This window comes from Monopterus albus, unplaced genomic scaffold (genome assembly GCF_001952655.1).
Source record: "Monopterus albus unplaced genomic scaffold, M_albus_1.0 scaffold141.1, whole genome shotgun sequence".
NCBI classification, from domain to species: Eukaryota; Metazoa; Chordata; class Actinopteri; order Synbranchiformes; family Synbranchidae; genus Monopterus; species Monopterus albus.
Window position 1 is genome coordinate 1,115,821 of NW_018128021.1, and position 24,762 is coordinate 1,140,582.

Consider the following 24,762-nt stretch of genomic DNA (forward strand, 5'->3'; position numbering starts at 1 on the left):
AGCATTGAGGTGAGTAACACATTTCAAATGTCATCATTCTTTACTGTAGGATGTGGCAACCCACACTCATCTCACCCACAATATCACTGCCTTGTTTCTTCACTATAAGGAACAGTGCAAGGCAGATGGGGAGGGTGACACACAGACAGAAAGCAAGAGACAGACAGGGAGAAGTTTCTGTGTGTGCTTGCATAGAGTACATACAGCATCTCTATTTTTGTATGGCAGTCTGACAGAGTTAAGTTAATCTCATTATGCTAAACGAGTGAGTAACTACGAGGTCCTCAGAGGGTTAGAAATATGAAACTGAGAAGAGGAATGTGGGTCAGGAGATCACACAGCGACATCAGCTTATTTCTGTGCCAAATCAGACCAGACAAGTCATTTCTGCAAATGACAGTGTGTCAGTTTTTCTCTGGATGTGTATGTATGTATGTATGAAGGCTCATAGTTTTGCAGCCATAGCATTTGTAACTCGAAATCGTAATGTGCTGAACTGGGTCAGGGTCTGTTGATTACAGAACCAGAGTGACAGAGGCAAGGAGGAGAAAATGACAATGAAAGAGAGAAAGCTTAAACAAAGAACAAGAAACAGCAAGATGCTTTTCACTTTAGCCTGTTTTCAGTCCTACAGCCCCCGATGGCAGGAATAGTTGTGTCATTTATTAGCTGTTTTTGTCAGGATTCACTGGGCTCTGCATTCAGTGGAAACCAAATGTATGCATGGCTAACATTAAGAGAACACAGGGAGGTTGGGGCTCCTGGTTTTCATGGCTTAAATCCTGTTGTAACAGGGCAAAGCCCTCCATCCTACTGATTCTCTATCAAATATTCAGCACCTCTTGCAAAGCTAACATTTAAACACCCACAGATAGCAAAGAGAAGGAGCGCAGAGGAGGAGCTAGATGGGGGTTGGAAATGTTCAGGACATTCATATTCCAGCACTAAAAAAATGCCTGCTCCTATAACAAATCATCTATTTTAGGAAAAGCCTGTCTGTCCCTGCTGTCTCCCTGTCCAAGAACACCAAAGCAGCTACATATAAAGATAATGCTTTTAGAGCAGCAGTTGACCATCACATTCTATGGCTACACCCTGTGAAAGATGTGTATGTCCTTTGGGGGTAAAATAGTGTAAATTTGGACTTTTGAATTTGAGCCAGAGCTAAGTCTATTATTATCCAACTAGCACACACACAAACACATCAAATCCAAAGAGAAACATCTGCATGTCCTTACCCTAATGCAGATTAGTTGAACCCATGCACACACAAACACTCATAATGAGATTTAAATGTTCAATTCCATTATTTTGGCAGGGGGTGTGGTGTTGAAGGGTCGCGGGTAGGGCAGCTGCATGGCTGTGCCATTTAGAGCAACTACAGTGATGCTGCTTTGCCACCTGACATCCTGAAACAAGACTGGATTTGTGTCAGAGATTAATTTAGCATATGTATGAGGAGGAAGTGGAGGAGCAGAAGGAAGGATCTGGGGCAGGAAAGTGGAGCATCAGGACCAGGAGTATACATTTCTTACCTCTCCATAGTCGATTGTGACCACAAGAGTTCCATCTCCGCAGGAGTTGACAGTGGCAGGAAGAAGCTGCTCCTTCTCTCGGACCCAAACACGGGCCCCCTGCATTACACAAACACACACACGATATCTGAGGTTAAGTGTGACCTGTACACAAAGGGTTATTTGGTTACATCAAGCAATGAACCCTAGACAGCTGTGGACAGCAAGCAAAAACAATTCAGATCTCTCTTGGATGACTGATACATACGTTAATACACATGATCAACGTCTCTATCAACTTGGTGAAAAGAATAACATGAACAAACAAAGTGAGCATTATAATTCTTAGGGTGTTTTGCATTAATGTCTCATCGATGAAATACTGTAAAAGGAGTTCTTAGTCTCTGAATCAAATATAAAATTGCATGTTACATGTAATGCTGAATCACCCTGATCTTTGCATAAACAAGTCTCTACATCTACAGAATGACTCTAACAGCAGAACATTTCAAGGGCCTCCTTCACTGCGCTCTCTTCTCTGTTGTTCGCACCATAGCAGCTCTATATATAACCACCTTTCTCTGAAGTCAGCCAGCCTGTCTCGCCCCTAACTTCAGCTCGTCTGCCTGTCAGATTCCAGCACACAGAGCCATTACAATGACCGTGATGCAGTGACTTGACCCGATGACCTCCCTGGCCTTAGGCTCTATGAGCACAGTTCACCAGTACTTCACTACATCCTGCTTTAACTGATAAAACCACCTTTGACCCCAATTAAACCTCTAAAACAGACATAAACACCTGGCATTTATAGTCTTCTTTCTCCACCCACTTTCTCTTTATGTTCACCATTAACCAGAATAAAATGCATGTTTTAGCTCAGTCTTGTCGCAGTCTCTGTCTCCCCTTTAGGTAAATTGAGATCAATGTACTTTGTTTGAGCCATGTGCTATCTCTGGGGCAAATACAGCGAAGGGCAGACAGAGGGTTATAAATGACCTGCCAGCATCACAACTTACACCCAGCAAAACCGTCCTACTCCTCTTCTTTGTGTCCTCCTTCCCTCCCCCCATCTATTACTGGTCCAGACAGACAGGAATGACCATGCATGATGATGAACTCCCAGTCTTTCTCTGCATTCAAACCTAAACTGCCTTCTTTTAGTACTGTCTCTAAACCAAACCACAGTCAAAGTCAAAGCTTCCAGCTTTGTCCATCTTCATTACACCACAAACACCCTCAGTTGTCACTTTACCCTCTAACATGACCCCTGACCTCACATCTCAGACCCTGCTCTGCAGACAATAGGAGCTAAAAGAAGAACAAAACATCCTGCTCAGGAAATGCTATTTACTCAATTTCTTTGTGCAAAGTAAGAGTAATTGAATGGTGCTAGTAAAGCTGTCTAGCTGTAAATATGCCATTTCAGGTAAGCTATACATTAGATAATTAATAGATTTTTCAACCCTTTCCAGACATGAATCTTTTTTTACAGCCCACTGGATGAAGGCATCACTTGTTCAACCTGGCAGCTATTCTGACAATATGAATCCATTTGAAGCAAGGAACATGCTATACTGCTATAAAACCATGCCTCAAACAAACTTAATCTATATGTGGAATACTTGGTTGATATGATGCTATATTTCTGGTTCTGGTTTGTAGGATTTCTGCACATTTGTTTGTGCAATGCCTGTTGGCCTCCAATGCTTGGTTGTTAGAATACAGTATTGTTGATAGTCCCAACAAAGACACATTTCAGAACAGAGTCAGTTTGAGGCACCCAACAAGAGCATCACTTTTACATAGAAATAAAGGCAAAGACATATTCTGTGTGAAGGATTGTCTAAAGCAATTGATTGTCATATTCTGTAAGCATTAACGGAGACCAACTGCCCTCCAGAGGGTAGAGAACTAGACATTAACAGTAATGTAAACGATTTATTATTTGTAACTGATCTGTTAAAACATGCAAGGCTTCCACTGTAGTCATTTATATAAAGTATAATCCATAGAAAGAAATGATGTGGTTGAATAATCTATCTATGCATGCCTCAACATGGTTCTTAATAAATGTGGTTGGTGGGTTGATTATAATAAGAAAGGAAATGGAAGAACTCAGAGAGAAAGTCCTGACCATCTAATAATCTTTTATAACTGAAGATAAAAAGAGAGCATCCTCAGGCCACAGAGCATTTGGCACAGACATCTGGACACCTGTACGTGTGTTTCTGCTCAGGCAGTCACATGGAATGGCCTGTGCCATTTGATTGAGGCATTGCTCAGGAGATAGTCTCTGATCAAGGACCACTCTCTCTGAGAGACGCTCACACCCCAACAGAAACTGATGAATCCCAGACACAAACTGGCTGCAGGCATACACAAATGTTACAAAGTTCAAACTGTCATACAATCAGTCTGAATACTGCCAAAATGAGGTGACCTATTCACTGACAGAACAGTAGAGAGGAGACGAAAAGACAGAAAACAGTGATGATGGCAGAAAATACACACAAAGTAGAAAACGTGTACCAAAGGTTAAAGGTGGAGGAGGTTGAGGAGGATGCAGATGGACAGAAACAAGACACAGGCACAGATGAATTAATGATGACCAGTCATCAGCTAATGGAAGATGACTAATGACCAGCACAGTGGTGGGAGGACACAGAAGGGTCTCTAGAGACTGAAGGTCAGGGGAGTGTTTACAAATGACTGTGTGTGTGTGTGTGTGTGTGTGTGTGTGTGTGTGTGTGTGTGTGAAGTTCAACTCATTAACTACAGCTTCTTCTACCACAGTGTTAAACTAGATACACATTCAAAACCCACTGAACACAACCAGTAAATAATCATTCAACTTGATCATCTTTCAGTGTTATTTCTCACACACTCTCTGCTTGGACACTTTCTGACATCTCAAGGCCCAGTACAGGGAGAGATCATGTGCTTCACCACATTTATTTGTAAAACCCCCAGTTCGCCACCCTCATAGCTTCTCCTCTCTCTCGATGGATGTCAGACAGGAGGGTGGATGTGGGTGTCGCTGTAAGAGCATTTGTCAGTTAATCAGGCGAGAGTTATGGACCAATCTTGTCTTTGTCCATCATTAACAAAGGGATAGCTTGTTACTGATGTTACATGGTGTCTTCATGTAAAGTCATGTTTATCAGTCCAGTCGAACAACTCACTGATGTGGTGCTCACAAGTCTGTGAATGGAAACTACAAACAAGGAAGTATAGTGAAAGGTGATTTATGAAATACAGAAAGACACAGAAAAAGTACATGTGTGGACAAATAACGGACTCTGGGGATTGCTGACACAGGTAAGTAACCAACTAACATCAGAAACACAGCTGTGCATAGTATGACCTAAAATGTCCAAATGAAGGCAAATCCAGCATTACCAGCAGGGAACAAGTTGGGACAGAGTCCATGGAAAAATCCTAGTTGACTGATTGTTTACATGGAAAACTATAAGAGAAAGTGGATGGGACAGGTAAATCTAGCAGGATGTTCACCAAAACAAAAGCTTGTGACAGGAAGTGTTGTGGATCATGGCAGCTTTAGACTGATAACCTTTTAATATGTCCTGAATTCAAACAAACAAACATGGCAATGATTTATCCAAAGTAAATCAGATCAGACTTTACCGCTAAAATACAAGCAGGGATAAAAGCAGCTGTTAATATGTTATTTTGTGTGTGTGTGTGTGTGTGTGTGTGTGTGTGTGTGTGTGTGTGTGTGTGTGTGTGTGTGTGTGCTGTACACTGTAAATCCTTTTTAAGAGGCCAGTTTTGAGCAGTCTGCTAATTATCACATTCTCTCACATCTTGGATTAAACTAGTCACACACCCCCACCCCCACCAACACCAGGCAACAAGACTCTACAGCGACAGTGTGGGAACGGGGCGCCATGGAAACAGACTCTCTCCTCTAAGCACTGGTGGGTGCTGGGAGATGGTGTTCAAGTGGAAAGGACTGTGAAATAAATGTTTACATGTATTTATTTAGTTGATTTTACTTTTTTTCTTGTCCAAATTGAGGGTTTAAGAACTGAGGGTGTTGAATAGTGTAAAAATCGTAAAGTCCTTTGAGTCAAAGTTGTGATCTGTAATTAAGGCAAATTTGTGATTTGTGACACTGAGCTACAGTATATATATATATTTTTTTGACTTTTTTCAGACATTTTACATAACAAACAATTAGTTGACTGAGAAAATCTGCAGACTGATAGCAAAAATAATCACTAATTGCAGCCCTAATCATTAATTCCAATACATCCAGTCCACAAATTCTAAATAATCATGCTGTAGCTCAGACGTGAGCCGATGTAAGAAATTAAATACCATGCAATGTACAAATAAACTCTCACTGTTACATTTCTTTTCATGAATCTAACTATAATAAATGATTATGATATAAATTGTAGGTCATATCACCCAGTTCTGTAGAGGCTACAGTCCCTTCAAGAGAAGAGTAGGATTTTGAAAGATGTTTCATTCACATTTCCACCCAAAATAGTTCATGTGATTTGACAGAGGCAGAACTCAGTCACACCTACACATGTAGAACAAGCAGGAGAGTGCTACAGGAGAACAGGAGGAGACGCGAAGAAGAGGAAAGACAGTGCTGGAAAAATGCCAGAGGGAGGAGAGAGATTGGCAGAGCAGCACTGAAAGCGGTAGGCTGAGTGAGATGGAGAAGCACCAAGCGAGTGGCCGCAGGGAGAGAGTGAGCATCAGAGGGAAGGGAAAAGAGGAAAGGGAGAGAAGCAAAAGCTGATGCAGCTCCAGAGCAGAACAAATCTGTTTGGATCTACTGAATATAGGTCACACATCTCCAGTGACTGTTCCCTTCCCTCTATTAAACCAGTTTCCTTCAACATGCACTTCATATAAAATCCTCCATAACCTATAAACACAGGCTCTGCTAAATTTGTCCCTAAGCTTTTTTACCTCAAAATGCACTGCACATAAGGCAGGACCTAATTTTGTGCTGCAATTACAAGACACCTAATATTGTTCAGGGTGCAAATAATCACAAATATGGAAGCTGCTTTGTTAGTTGTGGTAGTGTGAGCATGAATGTTTCACAACTTATTTGCAAAAAACCATACAGAGTGCAACCAGATGATTCATGTTTGACTGTACAACACGTTCTTAGCATGAAAATCAACTTCAATATGAGAAAGCTTTCGCTGTTCTATAACTACTCTCAATATGAAATGTAGCAGCCACTCAACAAATTGCAGAGTAAATAATAATTCAAAGCCTGAGGAAAGTGAGGAGTGGTAACTGGGCACAGACGGGACAAAAAGTGGAGCTGATGTGATACAGCAACAATGACAGCACTGTATCCACAAAGCTTTTTTCCCACATTTCACACCTGTCTGTCTCCTGGTTCATGGTGGCTATGCACCTGCAATCCAGTCCAAACATATCACACACCGCACAAACAGAAAATGTCACCCCTGAGACCAAATATCTTCCATCTCCCATAAATGCGCACAAGTCCATACAAGGTATTTCAATACAGGAAGACCGTGTACATTTAAACCCCTATGGTATGAGGGGAAAAGAAAAAAAAAGAAATATCCATATTCTTTCTAATATTTGTCTTATTAATATATAAATTACAAAACCTTCTGCGATTTGTTTTGATAAATAATGTTACCATAATCTGATGTTTCCCACTTATGCCAATGTGTAAATAAAATAAACTTATATGTGCTTTTTACAAAGGATTTACAGTTGCATTTACAGAGTAGCCTTTAATCTGTTCCTTAACTTTAATGATGCACACTGGTTTAGATCAATAGTTTGACATTAGCCAGCAGATTCTAGGAACTCGGGGAAGACTTCACAAACAAACTTAGTGTACGACCCAACCAGGTGTACCTAACTGAGTGTAAGTTTTTATATCTGTGTTTTTTTTTTTAAATAGTAGGCTAGTTACCTGTTTTAGGTACCAATCACCTTTAATCGAAGAGATTACACAAATTTAGTATTGTAGCCTGCTTACATACGGTACATGAAGATTATTTCTTTGCCATGAAAAACAGCACAAGAAAATGTGACAACAGCAATATTAAGGAAATTTATCCCAGGATCACATTCAAACATACTGTATTTTTTTCTGTGATAGCTTTAATGACACTATAGTATCTCCAGTAGTAGGTCTATCCTCTATCTTTTCACATGTGTTGTTTGTCAGCTACCATAACCTGATTTTTGTTTATATATTTAGCACATAATGTCACCACAACTACCATATCCCACTACTACCCAATCCGGTTTGAATATGAGGGGATTATACAGTAGTCTAATGCCACCTGACATTTCATGCTTGGCTGGTCAGCCAGCCATCATGTTTTCCGCCTGAGTTGAGAGGAAGGCAAAGAGAGAGATCAGCTGTTCATTCTTTCTGGTTTAAGTGGTAAGCATGTAAAATGCAGGAATAAAAAGTCAGAGGGATGGGCTGCAGAAGAATACAACTAAATAGATGTTGCACAGGCACCTCTGAAGAGGATTGATTACTCATTGACCCACTGCATGAAGTCATGTTTCTGGGTATCAGATATGCAGGACTCTAGGTCTAAATATCATGACTCAATAATTCACTCCATTTTCAGGTCTCAAATAGGCTGTCAGAGCCTGTGCTCTGTGGGGCTGCAGGGCTTATGTGGTGGTCTGTGAATCTATGCTATGATCAATATATTATAGGCAGGCTGGTGGGAAATGGAGCAGGAGGGATAGTTGTTACACTTAACTGGTTTTGGTATGATCATATAAAGGGCTATAGGGTTATTTCACCCAGCCATTTACCCTTTTAATTGTTAATATAAGATATTAATTGTGCTCAATGCTGTATTCCCCAGCAACAGCTAGAAAAAGATTGGACTTGCATGGACCATGCTCACCATGGTCCTGGTATTCACACATCCACTCACTCACACACACACACACACACACACACACACACCAATAAATGGCATGACATCACTGCCAATGTGAGAGGCATTTAAACCCCTATCAGATTGACTTATGAGGGAGAGGGATAAGTAGCTTGGAGAGGATGGATAATGGCATCAAAAAGAGCAGACTAGACAGTGTTCCATGACATTGTGTGGGGGTGTGTGTATGTGGCCCTGAATGTGGTGTGTGGAGAAAAACACACAATGAATTGAAGAGGGGGTTGAGAGATGGAAGAGAAAGCCTAACAGGCCTATGATGGGTTTTCTTCAGCAGGCAGTGGAAGAGAGAGCAGTAGGCTGAATTAATAATTACTGGCTTATCTAATGTTCAAATATGATGCCAGTTGTAAACCACTTATCTTCCTACTGTTTCACCTATTTCATCCACACACACGTACACAAATATCTGTCATCCTCCTCCTCCTTCCACTTTCCAGATAGCCACCCTCCCCCTCCTCCTTCGCCCCCTCTTGCATTCCCGCAGCTGTAGCACACCGGCCCATACGCACTAATGGATCCTTGTTCCATCCCATTCACCAAAAACCTCAATAAAAAGCATCTTAACTGTAACATGGTGTTGGGAGGACTGTTGCTGAAGGCCAGCATGGTCTACCCTCCGTTAACAGATTGCCTTTAATCCGAGGGCCATCCTTATGGATGCAGAAGCCTGTGTCAGCTCTCGTTTAACCAATTTATCTGCGGCTCTGCTCTGAATTAATTCACCAAGCCGGCAGCGGGCTCTGATGCTCTGCGGTGATAATGAAATAACAGGGGTGTTCCGTTTATTTCATATCAATATGTGGATAAACACGCAATAAAACAGGCCTTTTCTTTTTCTAGGAAACAGTCGGGAATGGTAGACGACGCAAATCAGCACCTGTCGTAGCCAAACCCAAGGTGCATCAAAACAGAAAATAGCGTAAAATAATCTTGCACCATGGGCCATGCGCTGATGTAATCTGTAATCTGTCGTTAATGTTTAGTTCGAAAACACTGACACATATTCTCTGTGGCTTACCTCTGCAAAAAACGCCTCCATCCTCCCTACTCCTCCCAGACGAAGCGCGCCCGGCCCGGCAGAGCGCAGACACCGGCTCCGGTTTCAGGCGCGCAGATCTTGCTAACGGAGGGGTGAACGTTTTTGTCAAAACAGGGGTAAGGCAGTGGTGCCTCTGTGTTGCTGTTTCCCATTCACCAAGCGTTTAGCTTCGTCTCCAAAACGATTCAGTTGTTCAAACACACCTCGGTAGCATCCAGGCTCTATGCGCAAAAAGCCACACGAGAAAAATCCGAGGCTGTGATGAAGATTTTAAAATGTCCACGCCGGGGATCCGTTGGAGGAGCGCCTCGGTTTTCCAGGTCTCGTTCCAGTGTTCAGTGCGTGTGCATGTGCGGATATATGACTGTAGACGAATGTGTCTGTGTCTGTGTGTGTGGCGGGGGGGTTTAAGGAAGGCTACACTGTTCCTTTATTTTGTGTTTTCATTGTGTATTAACATAGTATTTATGAAGGTTAGACACGTCAACGTTGTCACCGTAATATACTGTACTGTCGTAGTCCGCCGGTTCGGTTGAGCGGAGCTGGTCCGACCCTGTCCTGTACTGTGACAGCTAACTAGCCAGCTGTGCGCCGGCACCTAGCCAAGCAAGGAGGAGAACACCGGTCCTGTCTTTTCTCGGGTTTTATTAAACGGATTAAAGAAAGCCATTGAAAATGCTGCATAACATGTCACCATGTACTCACAGAAGATGAACACCACAACTCCCTCGGAACTCTACCATGTCCCGCGCCAACAGAACACGCAGTCACGCCCACCTACCCTTTTTATACCCTCCCGCACCTGTTCCTCCCCAAACCCCACATTGGACAGAACAGCGCATACACACCACCTGGCCCCCCCCCCCCCCCCCAGAACGCGCAGCAAAGAAACATGCAAACTCCGCACACAAATGTCGCGAACCCGAAACCTTCTCACTCTGAGACAACTGCGCTATGGAGCGCGCCCCCGGCGGATAGCTCTGCCCACCGCGCCCCCCTAATACCAGAATCCAAATGTTCAATACAAAAGGTACCGTACCCCACAGGGCAAACACTCCACAAAATGCATCCAAAACCTGATGCACTAATAACCTTAAGAATATGAAAATCGTAAACAACATTACATCTTATCCGAGGAAGGACAAATTATGTCCCCGCTGTTTGGGGTCTATCACAGTGAGTTGTCATCTGTGCAAAAAAATCTTAAACTGTAAATGTCGGTCCCATTCTGTTTCCTGTTACCTCTTATTCAAACAGGGATTTCTACTGGTAATTACTTTCAATTTGTGTTTTCACTGTTTGTTAAAAATTATTTTTGATCTGAAACCTTGACAAATGCTGCTTTACAGTTAAGGTCTCGCCTAAAAGAAATCTTAATTTCACTTGACAATGTATGAAACAGTACCCAGAAATTTGAGGCACCATCTTTAGGGAGCTTTGCCAAATGGTGAACCGTACATTTGTGCTAGTTCGGACTCAGATAAATGCAGGACTCGGATTCAAGCTTGACAAGGTAAATGTATTGTAATACACAGCCGGACTTTTCAGCCGATCTCAGGGCAGCTGCGAACACTGCGTTGACTGGACTGCTAGCGATGTAACCTGGGGGCTGTGACAAAGGCTGACAGCAGAGATCCAGAGCCAGAGCTAGTGCAATAAAAGCAGGTCTTCTAGCATTGAGGACACAGTTCACAGTCAGGCACCAAACTGTGCTGAGAAAAAACCAAAATGGTCAAGGCCAACCCGGTCCGGGGAAACACAGTTCAATAAGGCGACCTTTCCCAACAAAACAAGAAGGGCAAGCATCCAAAGAGGCTGCTGTAAAAGTAATCACAAAAGGAGGGCATACAAGGTCAGGCTCAATAACAGAAAAGCGGTTCGTGTCTGTGCAGATTCTCCAGGTCATCCAGGTCATAGTAAGTGGACTAGATTTCTAGGTCGAAGACCTTTCACCTCTCATCCAAGAGGCTTCATCCGTTCTGACTGCCTTTCAGCTAAGCATGAGTCTAAGTCATACTGATCACCAGCTGAGTGTGATTGTATGACAATAAGGGCGAAGGATAGGATCGTGTGTGTGGGGCTTCTAATACTTATGTCTCTGTGAGGACCATGTTGAGTTTTAGACCTTGAGAGTGAAAATGATTTTGAAATGTGTGGACATTTGGCCATTACTCACTGCTTTAAAAGGCTGTTTCAAGGTCAGGACTCAGTTTTAGGGTTAAGGTTAGAGTTAGGCTTAGATAAAGGATAAAATAAGGGGTTATATAGTCACTGAGGTCAGTTATGACAAAACTGTTACCATTCTCAAAATAAAAAATACACTAAACAAAATAAAACAAACAAGACAGGCTGTGCAACGTTGTTCATAGTTGTTCATGTTCATCAGCATCTTTATGATAGGGGAAACGCAGGCCTGTTGTTTTCCCTTTACCAGCAGCAGTTTAACAGAAGCAAAAGAATTCGTTCCTCTTTGGCAGCAATTTTTGTTTCTGCTGGATAAATCACGTGACCTGATTGAGTGAGAGGTGTATCGCATCTGCCAAGATGCAGGACTGCCACTGCTTGTGTACATTAATACATTTACAGCTGCATTTATGTAGTTTGTGTATAGTCTGAAGCAGCTCTTAGGCATCAGGACAATTTCAGTCAAACTTCCCCAGTTTTTGAAAGAACTTGTGCTGCTGATGTGATGTGCATGGTTTTTATGAGAAACCCTCTGAGACTGTGTCCACCACTAGTTTGTTCTTCTGGGGTACTAACAAAGTATTCAGCTAAAGTTCATGCATTGTATGACATTGTTTTTTAATATTTACTTTTTTAATATGTTCATAATCATAGGTGGAAGTGTGCAGTGATCCCAGAAGAGAGACAGACATGTGGGCTGGTTTGGCTATAAGGACTAGGGTAGAACAAAAAGGCCAACACTAGGCAGGGGCGGTGAAGAAGGACTGACAGTTTCCTGAAGAAGAAGCAAGCTGAAAGTTAAATACAGGGTGGGCCTCTCTGGCTAGTACTTTTACTTTTTATCAAGCATAGGATGCAACACAACCAACAGCTAAGGAGGGAGGTCTGTGAGCAGCACTGAGAAGACTCTCCTGCCAAGACTTGACTACAGAGATTGGTGCAAGCACCAACACAGTGCACTTTGGTGTGACCTAGGTCTACTAGTCTTTGTGAGGGATGAGGGAAAGCCAGTGATGATCACCTGTGTCATCCAATTTGAGAAAGACCTTGATCAGTGTGAAGTCAGATGAAGTTCTTTTTATAGGTGAAAGGAGGCAGTATTACTCTCGGGAGAAACTCTCCGGCTCTTGCGGAGTTATAGTTACATTGACCCTAACTCTAACCCAGAGAGGAATATTAAAAAGTTGTGTCAGGACACAGAATATTAAAGAGATGATGGTCCATTGAAAGTTAGAGAAACCTTGGATAGAAGCAGCAGGGTGCAGCCCAGCAGAGAGATGATAGGGGGCGAACTTTTACAGTACATAACCAGACTGACTGCGCTCAAGTCCCTGTGATGTTTATAATGTCACCTGTTATTATCCTACATCAATGCATAATTTGAAGCTTTTAAAAGCTCCAGCTATGAGAAAAAACAAAACACCAATTCAAGTGAAGAACATTTCATGTATTTATTGTTTTATCAACTTGTGCACATTAAATATATTAAGATGACACATAAAACAAACATTCTTTCTATACATACAATAGTTTGACAGCAGAATACTGGGTCAGGTGGCACCATCTCTCTTCTGTGGCGGATGCTGCCATTCTCAGTTGCTTGATGTAAAATCAAAGTGACAAAGGGTGCATGATGCCTAGCTAAGTGTGCTGTCTGAGAAGAAGTGATGCAAGCAATGAATTTATAGGAACTGCAAACAAAGCTTGTGCAAATCCATTCTAGTATGTAAGATAATAACCAGGGGAGAAGAAGCTGCAAACACAGAAAGGAAAGAGGTTTGGTTGAGCTGTTTTATATCACGGGATGCATAATTATTAAATGTTGACTAGATGTTGAATAATAAAACTCATTATATATACAAATTTCAGAAATGCATATTTAATCCTAAAAATTCACACAGTGGGCACGACAAATGGCTATGCCTCCCGGCTGGGATGCAGGATGAGCTTGACGACGCTCACCCTCCAATACAAAACACCAATTCAGCTCACACACAAATACAGGGCAGGTGTGTGCGTTGTTGTTGTTAACCCTGGACCAATATCAGGGTTTTTTTCTTTTAGTAACAAAAAAGATCCAGTTCTTTTGTTATCAGGTAGCCTGTAGTTCATCTCTGCCTTGGTTGGTGACAAAACAGATAAAAGACTTTCTGTCACTCTTGTTATTTGTTAATTCTAAAATGAACCAGATTGCCTGGTTGCAGCACCAGTAGGCCTATGTCAGCTTTCAAGCAGCAATGGTCCCCTGACAAAAATGGTTAACAGAAGATGTGAAAATAAGGAAACTATCCCTCTCCACTTGACAAGGTGATGACTAACTGAGCTGCTCTTCTTTTCTATCTCTTATCTTATGCTTGAATCAAAAACTCCAAGCTGATGTTTTTCACATTTATGGGATCACTTTCTAAAAGATTGAAACCGGTGGATTCATTAATGCCTTGTGTGTCATTCATGGCATCTAATCAGAGCTCAGATCCTTAAGAAAATGGCCGTAGATAATCTGGATCAAATTTAATTTATCAAACTGCAGACTATGATTATTGTAGGGGCCTTCAATTAAGGACATATTCTATACTCTTTATCGATAATGTATTAACATGGAAGTGCAGTTTATTTTTGACTGTTAATGTTACACTATAAATGACTAAAACAGTGTAATTAATCAACTCATTAACCATTAATATCTTATAGCTGATCTGTAATGCATCAGTGATTAACTTATCAACCAATAATATAGTCATTAGTGATGACTTTGAAACCCTTCACAAAAGGTGACATCCTAAAGTGTGACCACATACTTTTGCATGTGTAGAAATTATGGATGAAGGGTTAAATAATGAGTTGAGGCAGGCTTGAAGGGATATGAATATGTATAAATGCAGAAGAAGAAATTGCCCTTACACTCAGTGCAATGATGTCTAAACTAGCCATGAGGCAGGAGCTGTCAGTAGTATTCACTCTTATGCTTCTCCAAAATCAGATGCACAAAGAGAAATGCAAGAAGAGGGGGAGTTAATATTTCTGTCTGATCTTTCCTAAAAAGCCTCCACATTGCATAGTAGGAGGAGGAGGTTTGGATACAGGGTTAGTCAGAGCCCCTGTAGGGCGAACAATTACATCTCACAACACACACACACACACACACACACACATATATACACTGGACCAGAACAAAACAGCAGGAGAAAAAAAAAACACTTAAATCAACAAGGATAACACACAAAGGCACCAGTTTGTATGAATGAGATAGAAATGGATAGCCAGCTGGTTTATGTGATGTGGACATGTGTGGTTTTATTCTCCTCTTCAGAGGACCAGGCTGCAGGGGGCAGCTGCAGCTTTCAGCAGCCCAACAGGCTGAGGCCTCTCTGGGGTAAAGCTTGTTCCCAGTGGAGCCCTGGAGGGACAGAGGGGGGCCTCCTGTATGTATGCAGCATTATTAATTATTATTTAGCTGTGCCCTCCATCTTCATCAGGGAGACAGTTCAAAGCGTATCTTTCGGTTTTAGAGAGTTGCTCCACCAAAACAAGATGTTTGAAGATGTGTCCTTCTCATATTAGCTGACCAAAAGAGATTTTGTATTAAAGAAGTCATCTTTGTAGCCCGCATGTTAGCACTGACATAAAGACGTGCTTTGAATGTTGTTTCCACCAACCTCTCCCCAGCTGCTAGTCCAGGGTCTACAAAGCAAATGAACATATTTTTGATCCAGATCTGCAAAGAAGACAATAGACCAAAAACAGCAGTTTCAAATTTGCACACAAAAAATTCCTGGAGTGAAAAGGGGCATTGCTGCTGTTTGTAATTGCTGAAAGCCATCAACTCAACAGATATTTAACATGCATGTGTATACAGGAACACTGAAATCCACAGACAGTTAAATGTCTGGGCTATTAAATTCTCATTACCTTGGCAACAACGGGACTGAGTGACCCTCAGGGGGAAATTGTGGGATATATTTTTGTTCCCGGCCTGTCAGGAGCAGAACTTTGCTTAGTCATCTGTCCATAGCTCCCTGTCTCTCTGTCTCTATCTCCTTGATGAACCCTTCACTGTATATATATATATTTGTGTGTGTGTGTGTGTGTCAGAGAGAAGTGTGTGCTGTGGATAGATCATCAGTAGGTCTTCTGGCTCTGTAGGTGAAAAAGCAGAGATGACTGAAGAACTCAGCGCTGAGGCCACCTCTACATCAAGCTGAATTGTGTGGGAACATACTAACAAACAAGACTAACATGTTAACCAGATTATCCTTTTACCTAACTGATGTGTGAGCATGTGTGCACACATCGTGTAGCATGCTTTAAAAGGTGTCACTCACAGTGTCACAGCCAATCAGTTTTTATGACCTCAGCATCCATAAATCTTTATTTAATACCCTCGGTTGTTCCTCTTCTGTGACCCTCCGCTCTGATTATGGCCGTCTGAGAGGACACACCAAATCATTGTGCTCCGACTGATCATCAACCATACTTTGTACTGGTTAACTGGTAAAATGGGACGATCTAAAATGGTTCATAGAGTTGACAACACCTTTTCAGACGTAAACCTAAATTACTGTATATTCAATAAACTTAAGTTATGATCATACAGCAATGGAGCAATAACATCTGCCAAAATCAGCCAGAGGACTACAGATGTTCCTAAGGTGAAGGGTGACTCATCACTTTAAAGGAATACTTCAGCAATTTTGCTACGACTACCTGTCTTTGTGCTAGGCTAACTGGCTGCATCTTGTGTGCTTCCTAAAATGTTTTACTTTTTCTTTAAAGAGAGCTCCTTTTAAAATTTTACATACATTTTTGCATCTTTGAAAAAAAGATGATTCAGTCTAACTAAATACTGTAAAATTCTAATATTTAGTGGCACAGATCAGGTTCCACATTCCTGTACATTCCCTTATATTGTGACTTGAGCCTCTAGCGTAAATAAAAATAAAATAAAAACCCCCAACACAAAGCAATAACAAGTTTGGTTCGTTTTATTGAGACATGCATGATGGTGAGGGTAAAACGTATTAGATCCTTAGTCCCTTTAAAGTTTCTCCTTATGGTTCATACAGAGGGTTTCTATGTCCACACTTTGGCAAGGTTTCTGGGGAAGGCATGGAACGTACTCTCAAACATAAAGACTCTCACTGTGAAGGTAGTGAAGAGAGGTAAAGAAGCTGTACAATAGATGAACCAAAGAGTAACCCTATAGCTCTTCTGATTCACAGTGAAGCGCTGGCTCATTATGAAAGAGCCAGTTTTGTTTATTTTACAAGAAACCTCAAACTTAAGCCAATAAAAGCATGTATAACATTTTATGTTAATGTGTCCGACCACGTACGCACAAGAATGCCTACTTTGCTCTTTCTAAAATAACAATGTCTCTCCTGTTCAGAATACAGCACAGTACTGACCTCAAGTGTAACCCTGACTGATGGCTTTCATTATCTCGAGATTTTTATAGACAAAGTACTGTGACTTTATTAATAATGGGTAGGTTCAATTGTGAAAAAGGGCTCAAATAAAAAATGCCAGGATCATCTAGTTATTATTAAGTCCAATTAGGCACCAGTAGCAGACTGTGTAATCCTCTAATTAATACTGGCACTGTTTACATGGTTTCAAAGATACAGAGGCAAGTTAACATTTCACCCCACTGATCATTAATAAAACACAAATTAAGAGTTTGTTAGGATCTGAGAGTTTGACAGTTAATCAGGAGTCATATTGAAGGGAAGTCAATCAATGAGTGCAAAACCAAATGACTTAGACAGTGTCTTACAGATAAACTAGAAAGAAATTAAACAAAAAGTCCCATATCTTTCATGAAAAGACACGATAATGCCAGTACCATTAAAAAGGAATATACAGTTTGTTCTGTTGCAGTTTCTTGAATAAACAATTTCCAATAAAATCCAATAGTATACATTTTTCACTTCAGTTACACCTTTTCTTCCATGATACCATGAAAGCTTGAATATAATGTTTTCATGGGTAGATTAGTTGATGCCATTTCAGATTTGTTCACCATCTTACACATGGGAATGTATGCCGTGCCTGGTCCAGACCCGGGGGTCCTCTGTCCAACGAGACCGCGTTCAGAGAAGTATGAACACCAGCAGAGACAGCGGTAGCTCTCAGGGTCTTGACTAAACTGTATTCTCAGTTCTCCCTCTGATGATTGTGTGGTATCATTATTTCTTTTTGGGTGCATTGGGTGTGTTGAATTTGAAAAAGATAATGTCCCCGTCCTCCACAATGTAGTTCCTGCCCTGTTGCCTGTATTTCCCAGCAGCCTGAGAAAGAGGGAATGAAATCAGAGAGGACCATTAGAAGTTGTATTCGGTGAGGTTCTCAGAGAGTATCAGTACTTACAGTGTGGCTGTTCAAGCTTATAATTAGGCTCTATACAAACACACACACCTTGACTGCACCTTCATTGCCCTCCTTTTGGAAGTCACTGAACTTCATCACCTCAGCCATGATGAAGCCTTTCTCAAAGTCTGTGTGGATCTTTCCTGCAGCCTGAGGAGCCTTGGTACCTTTCTGTCAGAGCAAACAATCACCACATTGAAGTATTTTATCATATACTATAAACATGATTAATATCATAACTTATCACATTACAATGAGCTGCCTATGATGACAGTGCACCTCAAAAAAACAAACAAAACAAACAAACATGAAAATGGCAAAATAATTCAGAATTCAATAAGAAACTACAATGAAAGGAGCTCTGTATTGTGGCCCCTAAAGGCTAATATAACAAACTCCACAAAACACAATAAGGGCCCGCCCCAGACAGGTTGGTTACAGGTTTTTTCTACTTATTTCAACTCGTTAGCATAATCTCTGATACCGTTACCATGAAATTCAACATAATTTGACAGACCATTTGACTATCGAGTCTGAATTTTGTTAAATGTACACAAAATAAGCAAAGAAAACTTGTTTCATGGCCCAAAACCTTCTAAAAAGAACTACATTGTTCACTGCACGGGCATATGACCACTTTTTAATCACCAGATGGATGTTGTAAATGTCTTTCCTGAATGGGTTTAAACTGTGTTGATATTTTGCTGCTAAAACAGATTTGGGGAATGAACCAATCACAAGTAAGTTATGCATCAGGAGTCGATGTCAACCAATCAGGAACACAGATACAAAGTGGCTTTTGGTCTGGTGTTGAAAATTATCACCCACCATCTTTCAGGTATTATCATTCTCAGTTCCACTTGTGCGAACACACACAAAAAAGGGAAACTTTTTCCAATATTTCTAAGAACTATTAAAAAGTTCCTCTGGTTGGAAAGCACCTTATGGGTGCCCATAGGGGCAATCTGGAACATAAATAAAATTTGATTTGATTTGAACAATAACACTGACTAGAGAATTTAAAATTTCAGGTGTGCGCACTCTGACCTGCACCACTGCCTCTCCTCACACTACCCAGCTGTGTGCCATCGTCACTGAGCTGTCGGTCGGGCTTGCAGAACACAACAGCACAAAGTTTGTCCATACATGACAAAATGAGACCCAATGACAGCATGTTGAAATATCATGCAGAGAATTATATGGGATTTGCCTGAAGCTGCATTTGCTGCTTAAAGTGCCTTAGATTTTGTGTTAGAATGGCTGCTGTAACAGTCACCACTTGTAAACTTGTGGACAAACGAGGGGCGCGAAGTGCTAAAAAAAAAAAAAAGAAGTGATCTAAGCCTGCTCTGCACCATCACCCAGGAAAAGAGGGGAGCAGACAGTTCAACAGGACACGATTCATCCACATTGACAACACCTAAAGACAAACTAAACCGTGTGATGACTATGAACAGTTAAGAGATATAAGTGCTGCACAGGACCCCCTAGCCTGGTGGGGTCATCATGAGTCTGATCTTCCCATCCTGGCTCAGTTTGCACGACAATATATGTGCATTTCAGCATCAAGCTGTGCATCAGAACGTGTCTTCAGCACATCTGGAAATATCTGTAGTCCAAGGCGTTCTAGATTGAGTGAGGAACACCTAGACATTTTGGTTTTCTTGGCCAAGAATCTCAACAAGACAAAAAGCCTGAGTCAGACTCAGTAGATAGTCTACTCCAAAAGAATCAGCCACCCAATAGTAGGCAAGAGAGGGAGTAAGGAGAAGGGACATAATGTTGATAGGAAAATAAGAGATTTTGCTGCTACAGTTGCTAGCTTATTTTAATTTCAAATAATTTTATTTGTTCTAATTGTTCTAAGTTAGAACTTCTAACTTCATACTTTTTATTTACTCACACTGACTGTTCTAAATTATTTTTGAGTGCAATAAGAAAAGCCTAGTATTTTGAAATTTATTTTGATGTTATTCTAAGATTTTCTATTAAAATAAAGTCAGTAATGACATTTTTTGCGTTCTCTTTTTATCTGAAAAACTATCCAAAAGTATCGAAATACATTTTGGTACCGGTACCAAAATGTTGGTATTGTGACAACACTATAATGAACTTTAAAGAAGAGTCATTCTTATCACGACACTCACCCTGATGGTCCACGCTCGCACCTCGTCTGGTCCCGCTGTGAAGAAGTATTCCAGCTGTAGCGCTGAGTAGCCAGTCTTTATTATTTTGGTCAGAACACTAGAAACACACAAAGAAGCAAACACAGTTAACAGTTACAGAAAAGTTCAAGGAAAAAAGTGAAACAAAAATAAATAAATAATTGGAACAAATGCAATTCAGTTATTTCGACAACAACAGGTGTATTCAATCCTTATTTATATAATGGTACAGGCCTTTTTTAGTTTTTCGGTGCCACTTGTCTCAAAGGCCTTTAGCACTGCAGGCACTCTGACTTGCCACAGCAGAAAAGGCACGGTGCCATTTAGGCATGGCAGAACTCGTGCGTACTGGAACAAAGCCTTCATTAATGTTATTATATACAGCTGTGTCTTTTCTGCTATGACACATCAAAATAACTGCTGTGAAAAGTCTTACTAATTTAGTTGAATAAATGTTGGGTTACTTGATGTAATGCCTGGTTCTTTGATAACAGTGAGGTGTTTCACCATGGGGATCATCTCAGCTCGATCAGCTACAGAAGCTCCAATGACTGATGGCTCATGCACGTTATTAGGATTCATTTCTACAGCTGAATATAAGGATAAGGTCCATTCTATTGTCTGTCACATCAGTAGGCTGCTCAGTGGAGGTGCTCCAAACCAGTCAGCGGGCTATAAAACTGTGGCCCTTGTCAAACTCAGTCAGGTGTTTACACCTGCCCATTTCTCCTACATCCTACACCATTCACTGTCTATTATACCCACACCTTGACACGTGCTGCTGTTAAGAGAAAATTTTAAATTATTTGCTTTGTCTCACCTCTGTGTCTTCAGTTCCTCACAGTACTTGGTCCTCTCCTCCTCCTCCATGTCCAGCAGTTTAGACTCCAGAGCTCCACTCACAGGAATGACCATAGCACCGGGATCGTGAGCATCGACCCACTCCTTGATTTTGGCCAACCTACGACAGACGCAGGCAGCAGTGTGAGCTTTTCTGAATGCCAAGTAAGAGCTAATGTAAAGAGATGTATGGGGCATGTAGACGCACTGGGTTAAAAAAAAGTCAAAGTAAACATACCACTTGTTCTTTTTTCTGATGTAATCCTTCTCTGAGAGGTTCACCAGGTAGATCATGGGCTTGGATGTCAGGAACAGGTATTTGTTCAATACCTCAATCTGTGGAGAGAAATAATAATAATAATAATAATAAAAAAGCTGAAAACCCCAATTTAAATATTTGTTCAGGAAACTGGCAAATCAGGTAATGTATATTTTGACCCAGAGTCTCAAACCATGATGAACCTTAATTGTCTCTACTGATGCAGTAATGTCAAATCAAACTACTCTGTCCATTGGGAATACAAGCAACAACAGTTAAGGAATACAATGATGACAGTTACACCAATCCTGGGGGGTTTTATGTGCATTATAACTTGTTACACTTCAGTGAGGTGAAAAGGTGGCATAACAAGCAACAGATGATGCAATAAAGGCAAACAGAAGCTTCCATTTCAATTGGAAATCTAATAATTAACCCACATAGCCTCTTTCAACTGATCCATACATTAGACCGGCAATAGATTACTTTGGAAATCTATATTTCTACACATATTACAGACACACTAGCCTAACACACAAGAGAGATCAAGCCTACACACACACATACACACATAACATACCGTACCTCTTTGTCGTTCCAGTCGTTGTAAAATCTGATGTGTTTCTTCTCATCCAGCACCCAGTTCTTTATCTTCACCATGATATCCTGAAGCAAGAAGCAGCAGCTAAAGGCTGATTTTACACTCAATGGCCACTTTATTAGGTACACCTATACAACTGTATGCAATTCAATGTAACACTTCCACCGTACAAAGCTCAAAATGTTTAAGTTTCAGGTCATACTATGACCTCAATAATAAACCTATAACTGAATTTATACATTTATGACAATTTCACAAAAAACAAACATTTTGAGCTTCATAAAACACAGATGTTAAGGTGAAAGTGTTACACTGAATTGCATACAATGGTACAGGTGTACCTAATAAAGTGGCCGGTGAGTGTATATTGTCAGCTCAGATTTCCTCCACTGATGACACACATAAGAACCAGGCCGACAGATGCACAGAAAACAAATACACTTTACTTACATATTCAGGCTTGAGTTTTTTGTCACCTCCTCTGATTGCAGTTTTCTCCAGTTTGTCAATAATGGGAGCAATCATTTCTTCATCTTTTAGTCGCAGCTCCTCGTGGATGATCTCAATGTCCCTCACTGGGTCAACGTTACCCTCCACGTGGACAATATCTTCATCGTCAAATGCACCTAATAACACACAAGCACTGGCATTCTGTTACAAACACTAACATGTTTAAATCTAAAGGCAGATAATACAGCACTCCCATTAAAATGTTTTCCATTAAAAGGTCTGGTATTTATCAATACAGCTAAGTAAGAAGTATTGCACGTCTTTCCTAGAGCTAAAAGTTTATGGATGAGTAGGTGCAACCGTGTAAACCCAAAATTCTGGAAATGGTACCATATAAACTTCATAATGGTCTGAAAAAAATCTATTTAGCACCAGCCCCAGTCTCTGATTTTATATGCCAGACTTTTAAAAAGAGGAAAACGTATGGCTGGATATTGTTTGAAACTTTTAGATACCAGCAGCAATACAAGACAATTGTTTGCATAAATATCAAAACTTCTTTTTCTGTCGGTAAACATGTATTTTCACCAATCTTATTTTTAAAACTTAAAAGAAATTCCCAAATATCAAAAGGTTTCTAACAACCAACCATACATACTTGTTTAAATAAATGGAAAACTTTTATTCAAAAGGAAACTTTCTGATTTAAAAAAAAAAAAAAAAAAAAGTAAGAATCTGGCCAGACATTAAATGGCAGCTTGGCAATACTATTAAATACTACAAAACACTGCAGTCAGTACCATAAATACAGTAATAAAATACATATCCAGCCCTAGGACAGACTGCTACATATTCACAGGAGCTGGTCAAATTGACCTATCTAGGCCAAAGGCTTCCTAAAATAGGCCCTGTTCTCCTTTAAGAAGTGTAGTAATGGCTCTAATTTGCCCTCCTAACACCTGTCTACTCAGTTGTTGATTTGCAGCAGCTGCAGCAGTAATTACAACTCACGCGTCATGTGGAAGATGCCGTCACAGGCACTGATGTGGGAGAGGAAGGCATTTCCAAGTCCCTGTCCTGAGTGAGCTCCCTTCACCAGGCCAGCGATGTCCACAACATTTAGGAAAGCAGGGACCTTACTATAAAGCAGCCAGAGAAGCAGGACTATTAGTAAAATTGGGTGGAATCTGACTATGGCTACCCCAAAACTATGGAATGCTCTTCCTACCACTATGCAGTCCAACCCTTCTGTTGATATATATTCAAGTGTCAATGGCTATTGAGAAAAAGTGTTTTTTTCAGTTAACTGTGAATAGCCAAGTCAATGCGTGTATTTCTTCTGATGCTTTCACTGATCTGTGTCATCTTCATGGGCATTGTGTGTCCATGTACTTTTATGATATTGCAGGTAATAATAATGGTGGTGATAATAATTGTTATTTCCATTGCCTTGACTATATTAATAAAGTTTAGCCGAGTACAGTCACAACACACCTGGCTGGTTTGTGGTATTCACAGAGGAAATCATAGCGCTCATCAGGAACAGGTACCCTGCTCTCATTTGGATCAATTGTGCAGAATGGGAAGTTCTCAGCAGCAGCTTGGCTTTTGGTCAGAACATTGAAAAAGGTCGATTTCCTGCAGCGAGGGAAGGAAGTGCAACAATCAGGCTTGATAATGAACCCAACATTTGTTTATTCACTTGCAAACCAATAAAGCTTTGTAAAAAATATGTTAATTTATTGTATGTACATACCCAACATTAGGTAATCCCACAATTCCAATTTTCAGAGATGTTCCAAATCGACCAATTAATGGAGGCGGTTTCGGGGCTTCTCCTTTTTTGGGGGGCATCTGAGAGTTACACAGCAAGTTTGATACTGGGACAATTACATCGAGTGAATTCACTTCATCCAGACAACACCTGTCAGAGTTCGGACTGTCCATAACTCGTTATGTAGTTCCATCATATTGAGCTAGCTTCAATGAAAACGTGTATAGGCAGCTACAGTCATATGCTCAATCAAACACAGCATGCTAACGTTAGCTAGTGGCTAGCTGCAACCCCTATTTGCTACCTATTAGCCAGAATAATGGATTAATCAAACTCCTGACTGCATTTTCAACTCGTTAAAAGCAGGTCGAACGCTATTTAGCAGGGAGAACTCCCCATTTAGTACCTTTATGTCTGTAGTTAGCCTCTGGGGAAGGTGGTGTTCACTCCTCAAACGTATGCGCACACCGGCAGTCCCTGTGGAAAGACAAATCGGAAAGCATAGCGGAAGTGTTTTGACGTGGAAGGCTTTTGATTGGTCGTAGAAATACCTGAAATGATACGTCAGATGTGTACTGACACTGAATCGGTTTGCATTT

General features: G+C 40.9%; 2 protein-coding genes across 2 annotated transcripts in view; both read right to left on the bottom strand.

Annotated features, from left to right (window-relative positions):
* myo10l1 (myosin X, like 1) overlaps nt 1–10,281 on the bottom strand; it is a 37,509-nt gene extending 27,228 nt beyond the window's left edge. The window contains exons 1-2 of the mRNA XM_020614020.1: nt 9,504–10,281; nt 1,536–1,634 (exon numbers count right to left, since the gene is read on the bottom strand). Coding sequence (XP_020469676.1) covers nt 1,536–1,634; nt 9,504–9,524 — 120 coding nt within the window. The 5' untranslated portion in view covers nt 9,525–10,281. The remainder of the gene's footprint in view (nt 1–1,535; nt 1,635–9,503) is intronic.
* Nucleotides 10,282–16,670: 6,389 nt separating this feature from the next.
* Nucleotides 16,671–24,679, bottom strand: LOC109968063 (obg-like ATPase 1). The gene is made up of 11 exons (XM_020614067.1): nt 24,570–24,679; nt 24,146–24,243; nt 23,884–24,027; nt 23,401–23,528; nt 22,390–22,565; nt 21,924–22,004; nt 21,318–21,415; nt 21,060–21,200; nt 20,222–20,318; nt 18,123–18,245; nt 16,671–17,995 (listed from the first exon to the last, which is right to left on the bottom strand). Exons 2-11 carry the CDS (start codon nt 24,241–24,243, stop codon nt 17,894–17,896), a joined length of 1,188 nt encoding a protein of 395 aa, XP_020469723.1. The 5' UTR covers nt 24,570–24,679; the 3' UTR covers nt 16,671–17,893.
* Between the last annotated feature and the right edge of the window lie 83 nt (nt 24,680–24,762).

Coding starts and splice junctions, on each gene's coding strand:
- LOC109968063 (XM_020614067.1), bottom strand. CDS start 24,243: ATGCCCCCCAAAAAAGGAGAAGCCCCGAAACCGCCTCCATTAATTGGT. Junction 22,005..22,389: donor AAAAACTCAAGCCTGAATAT/GTAAGTAAAGTG, acceptor TTCTTGCTTCAG/GATATCATGGTGAAGATAAA. Junction 18,246..20,221: donor TGCGAGCGTGGACCATCAGG/GTGAGTGTCGTG, acceptor TTGCTCTGACAG/AAAGGTACCAAGGCTCCTCA.